The sequence below is a fragment of the Phasianus colchicus genome, chromosome 4, assembly GCF_987193195.1.
Source record: "Phasianus colchicus chromosome 4, bPhaCol1.hap1.1, whole genome shotgun sequence".
Taxonomy (NCBI): Eukaryota; Metazoa; Chordata; class Aves; order Galliformes; family Phasianidae; genus Phasianus; species Phasianus colchicus.
The window spans coordinates 52,975,160-52,987,522 of record NC_143439.1 but is presented as its reverse complement, the minus strand read 5'-3'; the positions used below and the strand labels follow the sequence as shown (position 1 = coordinate 52,987,522).

General features: G+C 34.9%; 1 protein-coding gene across 10 annotated transcripts in view; it reads left to right on the top strand.

The window, feature by feature from the left end:
- Nucleotides 1–11,774, top strand: part of PCDH7 (protocadherin 7) — a 264,083-nt gene extending 252,309 nt beyond the window's left edge. For 4 of the 10 annotated variants that reach the window (XM_090139577.1, XM_090139575.1, XM_090139574.1 and 1 more), the window contains one exon: nucleotides 8,716–11,773. In XM_090139577.1, the coding sequence (XP_089995703.1) occupies nucleotides 8,716–9,095 (380 nt within the window). In that variant the 3' untranslated portion in view covers nucleotides 9,096–11,773. Of the gene's footprint in view, nucleotides 1–3,078; nucleotides 3,277–7,854; nucleotides 7,891–8,715 lie in introns of those variants that run through there. The other 6 variants (XM_090139576.1, XM_090139573.1, XM_031588452.2 and 3 more) reach the window with 4 other exon arrangements.
- Nucleotides 11,775–12,363: the final 589 nt, after the last annotated feature.

The following is a 12,363-nucleotide window of genomic DNA, read 5'->3' as shown; positions in this document are numbered from 1 at the left end:
TCAGCGTCAGATTGGCAGAACAATTAGACAGCTTACATGTGTTCTACATCGTAATGTCTGTGCTACTTCAAGAAGCCATGCAAAGTCCTATTTTTCTGAAAGATACATTGCCATTTCACTGATAGAAATAAATCAGGCTATCAAAGAGTTAAAGGGATTATGAGGCTTGCAACAATTATATTTAAATCAAGAAAATTAAAATCTAATGAATTTAAGTTCAGAATGGTGTATTTTGTATACATAAGCTTGTACTTCTTAATTCTTATTCATTATGCATATGCTATTGGTCTTCTGAAACAAAAGGAAATAACAAATCCACAACTATAAGATGAAAACAAATTAAATGAGTGAAGGCAATGTGTTTCTGGTATTTGTATTATCATGTAATCAAGTAATGAAATTAGTATTTCTCTAGAATTCATTATTTTGAATTTGATTTCCATTACTGTATGCAACCTACATTATGATTCTATACTGACAACCAGTTGACTAATATGACTTTGGCCTGTAACAGAACAACTTGGTTTTTTTTGGTCCAAAAAAAAAAAAAGAAAGAAAGAAAGAAAGAAAGAAATCTTATAACAAGAAAATGATCTTTAGAGAGTCTCATTAAACCATTTTCAGGTTTAATGGGTGTCAGAACATTGTTTTTTTTTATTATTATTTTTGTTTTTGTTTTGCTAACATTACTAACTTCATTACTAACTTTTTCATTCTGTATTCATTCAATTAACTCATATGTTAAATGGTAATTTATTTTATTCATTTCATTCATCTAAAATGTTGAGGAGAAACACCTATGGAGGTTGAGACCAAAGTAGATAAGTGGTAGTAATCACATTAACAGAATTGCAGTGCTGAAGAGAACATTTAGAGGTCATTTTGTGTATCCGTCCTTTCCCAAGGTAGGATTAGCTGATTAGCAGTTTATGCTACCCTTGGGAGAAGTTTGTCTAGCCGTTCTTAAAACTCTCCCAATGGTGGAAACTCTGTAACCTTCCATCACTATATTTATCCTCAAAGGTTTTTCATTTATTTATTTAAATATTATTTCTAACCTGATTTGTCACACAAAATAGATTTTTCCCTTACTTTTCTATATATGTCTTTTTGGTACATGAGAAGTGCTGTTTTCTCCTTCAAATGCATTCTCACTCTGGCTAATTTTCTCTCATTCATTTAGAATGAGTAATATAAATGTTAAATAATCAGTTACTTGTCTTATAGTAATGCTTTATTTATTTATTTATTTAAATTTGTTTCTGTGATAAAGGACAAAGAATTTCACATTTGTTTTGAAAATTCACCTATGCTCTCACTTAAAATCAGCTAACTTGGACATTTGGAATGCTACTGCATTGAGACTTGCTGGTCTTGGAATTGTTTATAGAATACTTAGGGTATAAGATACACACCACATTTCAAGTAAAATACTTTAACTTCTCATTTTCATTCCGTGATCCTTTTTCCTTAAGTATCAAAAGAATAAAAAGGTTCAGAATTCATTATTTTGTATCTCATCATCGTACCTCCTCTCACTGTGTTACTCATTCAATTAATATACATATAAACCCTTTTGTCCTCTGAAATATTTCTTGAGCACTGAAAAGCTCAATTTCAGAATTCTATATAATATAGATGAAAATATTTTGTCCAAAAGCAGTTAATATATTAATTACTTCAGTGCAATTGGCATGTTTCAAACAATGGACCTATGTTTGACTTTATTCTGGAGGACTGCTTTAGAGATAGCATGCACTGTCTCTTCAGCACATGATAATGCCACATTCAGAATGACAGCAATCCAAGCCTTGGGGCACTAAATGCTTCTTGAGATATGTTCAATTGCTGTTTAACTGTATTTAGCCTAAGGTGCAGAGAAAGAAGTCGTTGATGCCTTCAAACATGTTTAAGTGTTTTAATAGTGTCTTGGCATGTCAGAATATACCACAGCACTAACAGTGTAGTTCCTGAATTACTGCAATTAGGAGGCAGGAATTTCAAAGCCAGTATTGCTGTAGCTCTCTGTAGTTCAGTGCTTTTTTCCCCTTAAAACATGAATTCCTACAATGTGAACCTTCTCTTCTGCATTATTGTTCTCTGATCATGTAATCAATACTAATGATGGTTTAAGAGCTCTATTGTTGCTCCAATCATGCATCTCATAAAACAAATAGCCATTTAACATAAAAGCTATGTAAATGAACTCCTGTTTAATTATATAGCTTTGATGGTGTTCCACTTGAATTTTTGTGTGGCACTCTGAATGTAATGTATTTGTGTGCATAGCCTAGGAAAAGGTGGGGTGAAAACTGACACATCCAAACTACACTGTCTGTTCATTCTGTAAGTCAGTAGCTATTCCTTTTTTCACCATAGACTCAAACTACTGAACAAGTATTCTTCACAAACCTTCAATAACTGGAAACATGCAGGGCTATTCTGGGGAGTAGCAGCAAAATCTGCGTGCAGCCATTGATTTGTAATAGATACAATTCAGCACACCATCTAACAGTGACTCTTCAGATCACATAGACCAAGCTGTGTGGTTTTAAAGTACTTTCATACTACTGTAGTATTATGTGACCTTTCCAGTGATGTACTCCAGAAAAAAAATCTACAACTAGGAACACTTTCTTGGTGCTTAGTTCTTATTTCTGGGAATGTTCAGGCTGTTGTAGATGGATAGGAAGTCACTATTGCTCTGAAGAGATTTATATTTCCAGGGTCAATAAATGGAACAGAACTTTAGACTACCTGGGTATAAAGCCCATTGGTGCCGTAGGTTTTATGTGTGGTTTATACAAAAGATATGAAAATGAAAAGTCCCTTGCATCTTCCTCAAAAGTACTGCATATTCTGAGACCATATCAGGACTAATTGCTAAGAGAGGGTTTCTCTTAAAATACATTGTACAAGAATGGGCAGATAAAAACTTGGAGCCAGAGTGAGTGTACAACTTTGACTAATTCTGCAGTATGTGCATTGTCGTGGTTTTGTGTTTTTTGGTTTTCAGTATTCCACATCATAACATCATGTAGTGCACTGGGAGTTAAAGTGTTAATGCTCCAATTCCAGGTACCTGTCTCTATACATCGCGGAAGTCATGGGATCTGGCCTTTCCAGGTTGGGCGGTTTCTTACTGCCTTGCAGTGGGTGCTGGAGGGTGCTTTCCTACCTGTAGCAAGCTTTTCAGGTTTGGCTCAGTCTCAGGAACTCTCTCTCTCTCTCTCCTATTTTATTTGATTTATTAGTCTCAGTTTCAATTAGATTGTATTATATTGTGTTATCTTGCATTCCAATATCATAGTTAGTAAAATAAGTTTTCCTCTATAGATCATTGCCGCTTCTTTTTTTCCTTCCTTGAGCCCAGCCCCCATCTCCCTATCCCTTTTCCCCTTTCCTTCCCATTTTCTGGGACCGGAGGGGGGTGGGTGGGGAGGAGGGGGCAGGGGCCTACTGCCCCCCTGTCATGGGCATAGGTTGATCTAGTATGCATTAAATCACATAATTTATAATACTCACATTGACTACTGTATTCATAATACTTCGTCCTTGTTCACATACATTGACCTTCTTCGGTATGGAATGGGAAGAGGCAAAATAATAGAATACTGTTTGGGTGGAGTATTTTAGTTGTTAGTTTTTTGGGATTAAACTGTCAGTGATCATTGTGTTTCCCCTCTCAGCACTGCCATGCTAGATGCCTTCCATTTATTATTTTTTTCTTTTATAACAAGCAATCCTTCCAGTCCTAAAGCAAAAGCCAGATACAATCAATAGAAACATGATCATACATATAAATAACCCCATTCATTTGCATGCTTTCATACAGAACTTTATAGAAAATTTCTCAGAAATTAGCAATTGATTTTTGAAGCGTTGTTGAATCAATAGTAAATTTTATTTTATTTTTAAATGATAATTATCATCTAACACTGCAAATTTTTGGTGCAATCTATATGAGATGCAAGTAGATTTTGGTCCTCCTCCTCTGTGGGACCCTGTAATCAATGTTCTCCATTCTTTTAAAGCTGAAGTCAGAGCAGATACAAGTGAAATTTGATTTCTGTATACTCACTTTTAAAGTTAACTTTTTGTGTAGAGTGCTTAAATTTTAATATTCTATGTACAAACTGTTAAAAGCTAAATTCAAAATCTGTAAATGTCTATACAATGAGAAATACCATCCTTCCAGGTTTATTTTCAATAAAATTTCTTAATAACAACATTTTAAGTATGTATTTGAATCCTTTTCAAGATATATAACTGTTTTAGAAGTCTGTTATTCTCTTCTTTGCTGATTTGCCAACTCTGATAACAAGTTCTTTGCTCTGTCTTATTCTGTTAGATTTGTCAGCTAGCAGGGTGATTGCTACTGAAGTGTCTATCTTTTAAAATGATGAGTACTTAAAAATCATTATTTAGAGATATGTTCAGATGCAACTTATCTAGAGGAGAAAACTTTTTTTTCCTCTCAGACTCAGAGATTGCTCACAACCCTGGTTAGGTAATATGAAAACAGACACTAAAGGTCACTAGTTTGCAAAAGGTCAATCTGTTCAGAGATTTAGTAAAAATGCATTTAATTACTTTGCAATTAAAGCTGTGTGGTGTTTTATTCATAATGTAGGTAAATCTCTGTCATCTACTGAAGTGCATAAGAGGTACCCTAGTCTTCATCTGACTAGTTCAGGTATTTCTAATAGTTTAGTCATGAAAGCAAAGACAGAAATGACAGAAAATATTTACTTCTACCCCACACTTCACCAAATGCTGAAGTTATATCCATCTTTTAAACAGAAGAGCAGACAAGTTTCATTAGCATGTTAGATTAAATGTATGCTATCCTGATTTAAGCTCTTAAAACAGATGCAAGAGAGCAATGGACTAGAAGACTACATTAACTATATGTGCCAAATACTAATTGAAGGATTCATTAGAGGAAAATGTATCTCACAGGATTCAATAGCCTACAGGAGGCAAGGCTGCTGCAGCTCAATGTCTGCAGGTTCAACAAGTAGCAAAGCTGAGCATGTGTTCCCAGCAGGCATGTGCACAGAGCACAACTATATGCCACGTATAGACACAGCTAGCATATCAAAGACCCACAGAGCAACTCAAAAACACATCGGACTAATGGATTTATCCTACTCCTCTCTCTTGCTGGACAGCATAGGAGATCAATAGTGAGTAGGTGTGTGTATATGTGTGTATAATACATCCATATATATTACACATATATACACATATTCACTATAAATATTCACTATATTCAATCTGGAGAAGAGAAGCTCCATGGACACTTTATAGCAACCTTTCAGTTTCAGAAGGGGGTCTATAATAAAGAAGGGGGCATACTTTTTTGCAGGGTCTTATAACAGGACAAGGGAAAATGGTTTCAAAATAAAAGACAGGAGCTTTAGACTGGGTATAAGAAAAAATTTTGTTACAGTGAGGCATTAGAATAGGTTGCTCAGAGAGGTGGTGGTTGACCTGATATTCAAGGTCAGGCTGGATGGGGCTCTGAGCAAACTGATCTAACTGTAGGTCATCGCTGGGGAGCTGGACTAGATGACCTTCAATGGTGCCTTCCAACTCAAACAATTCCATGATGCTATGATTCTATATACAATATATAAATATATGTATATATACTATATATATATACAGCTTTATATATATATATATTTAAATTTGGATTATATATATTTATATATTCTGGGATTGTATGTGTGTATATATATATTTCTGCTTCTTCATCCTTCCCTCAACCCTTTTTTCCACCTTTGATCCTTCCCCTAAATATTTCATAATGAAGTCCCATACAATCCCCTGCTTTTCTCCTGCATCCCATATCATGTCCTAAATCCCATGACAGCAATCCTTCCTAGACTGAAAGGTGATCAGGATATCAGCTGCTGATGACTCATGGCCATTGGCTTAATTCCCGGACAACAGGGCAGATGGCTCTGCTGGAACAGCCATAGGAGGGGTGGTTGTTCCTCAGGAGTCCTTGATTTGGATTCCCATCTGCCACTGCACATCCCTGTGCTTCACTGAGCCTAGGCAGTGGTCCCTGTTATGAGTCTGGGAGTATCCTGGGAGAGTATTTGTTTTCCTCCTCTTTCCAGTTTGTCTGAGCTCATTTGTAGGTATGCAGATTAGCTTTATTCAAAAAATAACAGGGTGAATGAACCACATGCTGACTTATAGGTTATTGTGTGATAAAGCAGTGCATTGCACGGTAATGCTGAATTTCACAAGATGTTTCATGCTTTACTTTACAATAAAGGATTCTGCATTTGTTCAGAAATAAATATGGGATACAGTATAATGCAAGATGGTAAACTTTCATGTGTATGATTCAGTAGTGTGAGGTGGATTTTTAGCAACCCGAGTGTTGCTGGGGTTAAGGCCTATTTGCATTAAAAAGAAACCTTCAAATATTGTGAGACATTACCAGTTTCAAGCTCAACCAACAAACAAAAAAGTAACAGCAACATTTTTCAATTAACACATGCTCATGTTTTAAATAAAGGTCAAACGATTGTCTTATGAAGTATTTGTTTATATTCTTCCAGAGTAATAACTTAATTGTAGTTGCAAGCATAATGTTTAATAGTTATCGTTCAGAAATAAGGTGTTAGTTGAAGACCTTATTTGACCTTATAGAGGTTTAAGTGGAAAGTTGGTTTTGCTTTCTCTTAGAAAGATCAGGAGAGTTTTCTTGTTTAAAAATCAAAGCACACTTTGATAACTGCTGATACAGTTCAGCAGTTAATTATGCATTTTACCTTTAAGGCGTGACAGAATAATATTAGATTTAGCAGACAAATAATAGACAATTTTCCTGATACATTCCCTGTCTTCTGTGAGCATCTCCAGAACACAGGTGTCTGAAAACTAAACCGATAACTGTCCATAGCTTTTGTATTCTTCATTGAAACAAATGTAGTAGTCATGGCTGAGTCTAACTGCAGAAGTCTTAAAAAGTACAACTGAAAAAAAAAAAAAAACAAAACAACCAACTTTGGTTCCCTCCTTCCAACCTTACACATTTCAGCTACAATTACTCAGTTATATAAATGTCAGTGTTGTTTTCTTCACTGAATTCAGTGATGCATTGAAATATGAAATATTGCACAGTGTTCAACGTGCTATAGAAATATTGTCAACTCTTCATAAAAAATAATAGGCCTTTTTTTTTACAATCTTGCAAATTTTAAAATGAAGAAATAGCTAAATTCATGAATGAATTATGAAGAGTTGAATGTAAATCCAACTTTCAAGAGCTGCTGGAGATTTATCAGTATTAAATCTGCAGATCCTGAAATGAAATATGACTTCTCTGTTAGCATCTATTTTAAATATTTTAAATCAAATGAAAGGCAAATGATTTTCTTTTTTTGAAATAAACCTCGGGAATGCCTTTTTTTTTTTTTTTTTTTTTCTATAAACTAGGAATTTATACATATGTCATACTTGGAATTGTCACTGTTTCAGAGGGCTATTTGGCAGCAAAAATCAAAGAAAAAAAATAGGCAAGCTTCAAGGAATAAAATTAAGACTCAATATACGTTTGGTTGACTGTTAAAATTACACTTCCCACAAATTTGGGTGGGGTACTGGGAAGGTAGAAAGTGGCTGCATTCCATATGAAGTTCCTTATTATTTATTTCTAAGTTGATGATCCTTACTCCTTTTTGACTTTTTTTTTTTTTTTTAAATAAAAGAAATCTAGAAGTTGCAGTATGTAAGTTTTAATATATGAAAGTCATATAAAATACACTGTAAAATTAAATTTACCTTTTGATTTTTGTTGTTAACTTTATTCATCTTGTTCCTTTGTAGGCAACTTTACTTATATCTCATAGATCAAAAAGTAAGGTAAAGTGAAGAAAAGAAAAAAATTCAACATCCTATCCAGTCCTTAAAATAAATCCACTGCAGATGCAGTGATCTAGAACAGGACACCTTTTAACACAGCACATCACATGAAAAATATCAGTCTACTCTTTCAAGCAGCATTCAGATTCTCCTTACCTCTCTACATTGCATACACAGCACATATAACAACATTACTTGTGTAAGTTAGATTACACTTATAACCAACTGCAGTTTTTTTGTATGCTCCTACTAATCACTAACTGTAGCACTCATACTGTGTCCTGACAATAATAAGAAACATGAAAACATGTTGTGAGAAACACATCCAGAGATTTACCTTGTGCTAAAATTGAGTCTTATTGTCAATAGCAGATCTGCTCACACGCCAAAAATTAAGAATGTTCATAAGAGTTTGCAGGTTCCAGAGCCTTATAATCCTTTCACACAAGTTACATAAAAATCAAAGAAAGCTATTTTTAATAATCGCAAAGAAATTGGCAGCACAGAATTAAGTGCTTGGTTGACTCTCCTAGACAGCAAAAATCAATCAGTAATTAATGCCAAATTTGACTTTGACTTTTGAAATTGACAAACATAGAAACTGACTTAATATTTTTACTTTTCAGTTCTTAATATTCAAGTTAAAGTACTGAAATGCTTTTGGCGTATGGGCAAATGCAGTGTAAAAGAAGATATTGCTAAGGAACTTATTTCAACATTCTTATTAAGGCTTTTAAAAATAACTTTTTTAGATTTAAGGATTCTCAGTTTCACTGGAAGACATTGCAGTATTCATTTGTAAAGGCAACTCTATTTTACTTTCAGATTCAAGGCCTCTGCCAGATGTAGCCCTGACAGGGAAGTGTACCCGAGAATGTGATGAATATGGCCACTCGGACTCCTGCTGGATGCCAGTTCGCACTTCTCCTGAAAGAAAGCAGAAGAGCCAGCCAAAACTCTCCACTTTCATGCCTGTTGATGAACGGGGCAGTCAGGAAAAGCTGGCCAATGGAGAAGCTTCCCTCATGGGTGATCGCAACAGAAACCTCCTTAACAAAAAGTTGACCTCATCCTATGAGACCTTCAGCGCCGCTAGTTTCAGCAAGAAAGAAGAAGGCAATCCAGAAGATATCCCCCTTACACAGACAGGGGAATATAAGCCATCTCCTGTCAATACTCTAACTAGAAGAGAAGTTTACCTGTAAGCTAAAAAGCAGCAACAAATTTCTTTCATGTTGTGAGCAAGAAAAGGGGCAAAAGTCTTAAAATCAAAACAATTTTAACAAAAATATGAAACAAAAAGAGGAGGCCACCAAAGAGACATAAGCTCTGCTTGCCACTTCTGCCTCCATAGCAGGCATTTAATTATATGGTCTGCCTGACTATACTGTACAATGTAGAAGATGTTGTTACTTGCATGTCAAATCCCCCCTCACCAATTTTTATTTTCCTAAATCTATGGTTGCAAACTCCTCTCATAGTAATGAGCTTGATTAAAAAGAACACAACATGTTGTTTCTCCTCTGCAGAAGCATGAGTTAAGCCACTCATTTTTTTGATGGTCATCTGACTTGTTGAGGATAACAGGTCAGGGAAAATGTATTCAAAGCATATCATCTGAATATTGCTGATCCCCACCAGGGACAATCCTTCAGAAACCATACAGATATAAAGATAAATATAAAGGAATAATCATTAATAGGCACTTTGTGAAGACCACAGCTTTAATATTCTCACCTCTCATCTGACGCAGGATGCGACAGAGACACGTTCAGCTTGAGACTGCCATCCAAAACATGGCAAACTTTCTTATGAATCATGAACTCTGGTTCTGTTTTATCCATAGAACGAATGTGTTCTAGCTGTGTCTCTTTCTCTCCTTATCTCTCGTTCTCTGTAATGATTACTTCAATGTAAACACAATTAGTAACACATATACCGTAGCATAGAATGATAAACTCTTGAAATCATTTTTTTGGACAAGACTAACATTTAACTGGGAAGATAGTAATAACAAAAAGGCCAAAGATCATACTATGGATCAGGGGAACTGCTAAGTATTGGGGCTTGGCATAGAAAACTAATATACTCATGCACATGTACTCATAACACAGCTTCAGTTACATTTGCACAGCAGCATGTTCTACAAGCCCAGATGACAACATTTTTTCCAGTGCGGTTCAGTTGAATGCCCAAAGGAAATGATGTGGGGTTTTTTTTTGTGATGACATGATATGTTGCAGCAGATGTTTCATATATGATACTGCCAATTCCAGGGAATTGATGAAGTCAAAATTAAAAAATAATAGTATTGCTAGAAGGCTGTGTTGGGGAGAATGCTTGGTAGGATAAAGGTGGGCATTGTGGTAATACAATGACAAGAGAATATTACAACTCAAATATAAAGCCTTCTTTTCAGAGTACAAGGAGTGATTGCTGAGTCTTTTGTCATAGGTGTTGCAGATTGATTTGTAACAAAGATGTAATGCAGGTTTTCTTGAAACACTAGTGCATTAAAGCCAAGTGAAGTGCAATGCTAAACAGTGTCAAGACTCAGAACATTTAGGGTAGGTAATAGGTGTGATAGGTGTGATATGGTACTCACCTAGTGGGTCAAGATGAGTCAAAACAAATCCAAACTGTCAACAATATGCAAGAGCTCTGGGCTATAATGATTCTCACAATGAGCACTTCAGGAAAGAAAGAGGAAATGAAACAGGTTTTTGTGCAATAAAAGCTTCAAAATGTGCAGAACTTTAGTCAGTTTCTCTCTAGCTCATGCTGCAGTAATAATGACAAACAGCACAGACATTCAGATGAAAGTGAAAATCGAAGGACACAGCTGGAAAAGGGGGGAAGCATTCTAATCCCTGGCTGTTTCACCTGGCATTAAAGCATGGTTAGATGGCTCTCTAGATACTGTAGTCATAATGTAGCTTTGGGTAGTTTCTTAAAAATAACTGAAAACAGCCTATAGTAGAGGTTGCTAAATCAATACAACTCATCGCATTTATCTTTTGAATTCACTTGTCCATATAGTCGGTGATGCTGTTTCTGGCTGTTCCATTCTCCTCTCTTATGTTTACTTTCTTCATGTAACATTAGTTTGTGTATGTGCAGTTATGATGAATGGGCACATTTTAGAAAGAAAATCAAAGATTAATAATGATTGAACATTCTTATGTTTAATTATTTAAGTAATATGAAAACATGCAAACCAGTACTTTGTTATGAGACTGCATAGAGCAGTTACTGCTTTGTATAATCTGTAAGTACCTGTTTAAAAATGCTTCTAAAATGCTTATGTAATGTATACACATTTTTCTTGCACGTTTCAACAGAATACACAATTGCATAACAAATGCTGAACAGAATTTCCTTTGATAAATTTTTATTTAAAATTACACACACAAAAGAAATAGCTAGCTTGGTTCAATATACTGTTAAACCCTTTGTCTACAATGCTAATAATACAGGTCATAGAAGACCTTCAGATTAAATGGATCAGCAGTCACTCACTGATTTTCGCACCACATTAAGACAGTCATTAAATACTTTACCTGTGAGCATCTCCTTAGAACTAAAATGGGTGTGAAAGAATTTTTTAAAGTTCTATCTACTGTAAGTATTCACAACAATTCTAGTAGAACTAGCCACTATTAACATGCTGATTAGTCTTCTGACCTGGCATGACACACAAATATACTTTGTGTTTGTACTTCTCTTTTTATTTTAAATATGTTAAATCTGGTGCCACTCCATAAATAGAGTGCTTTTGTATAAAAATAAATAAACTATAAAAAATAATTAGGGTGAATGCAAAATATGCAACTGTGCCTTTTATACCTGTTATTATGGTAGAGTGGTATTTGGGTTTGGACACTGAGGGATAAGGGGCTATTCCCAACCTTTTTGAACCTGTATATTTACCTGTTTATTTTCTGAAAAATTATAAATAATATATTTAAAAGCAAGTCTTTTGCCAAACTCAGTTAATGGACCAGTCTTAAGCATTATTAACACAATGCTGTGGTTTAAATATGTCTTGAGGGTTGTTTTGTTTGTTTGTTTTTTGTTGTTGTTTTTCCAATTAATCTTTGTGGGGGGGTTGGGATTGTCTTCATTTGGTTTTTAATTCTGCAGCCTGGAGAACAATGATCAGTCTATACTATAGTTGTTTAGCAAGGTGTCACCAGTTCATGTTGCCAGCAAAACTGACAATTTTTTTTTTTTTAATTGCTTTTAGCTGCCATCACATTTCAGTTGTACAGTATAGAAATCATCATTTTATTTCTTTCCATGGTAAACTCGAATGAGCTTTGCATGTGTTTCTTTAGGGCACCTTTATAGATTGATGCATTAATATATAACTTTATATGTATTAGAAAATTCAATAGCTTTGGTCTAAAATCTGCTCATTTTGGATCTCAGATCCACTATGTTTATTCAATATGATTTCTGACTGGCCTGCTG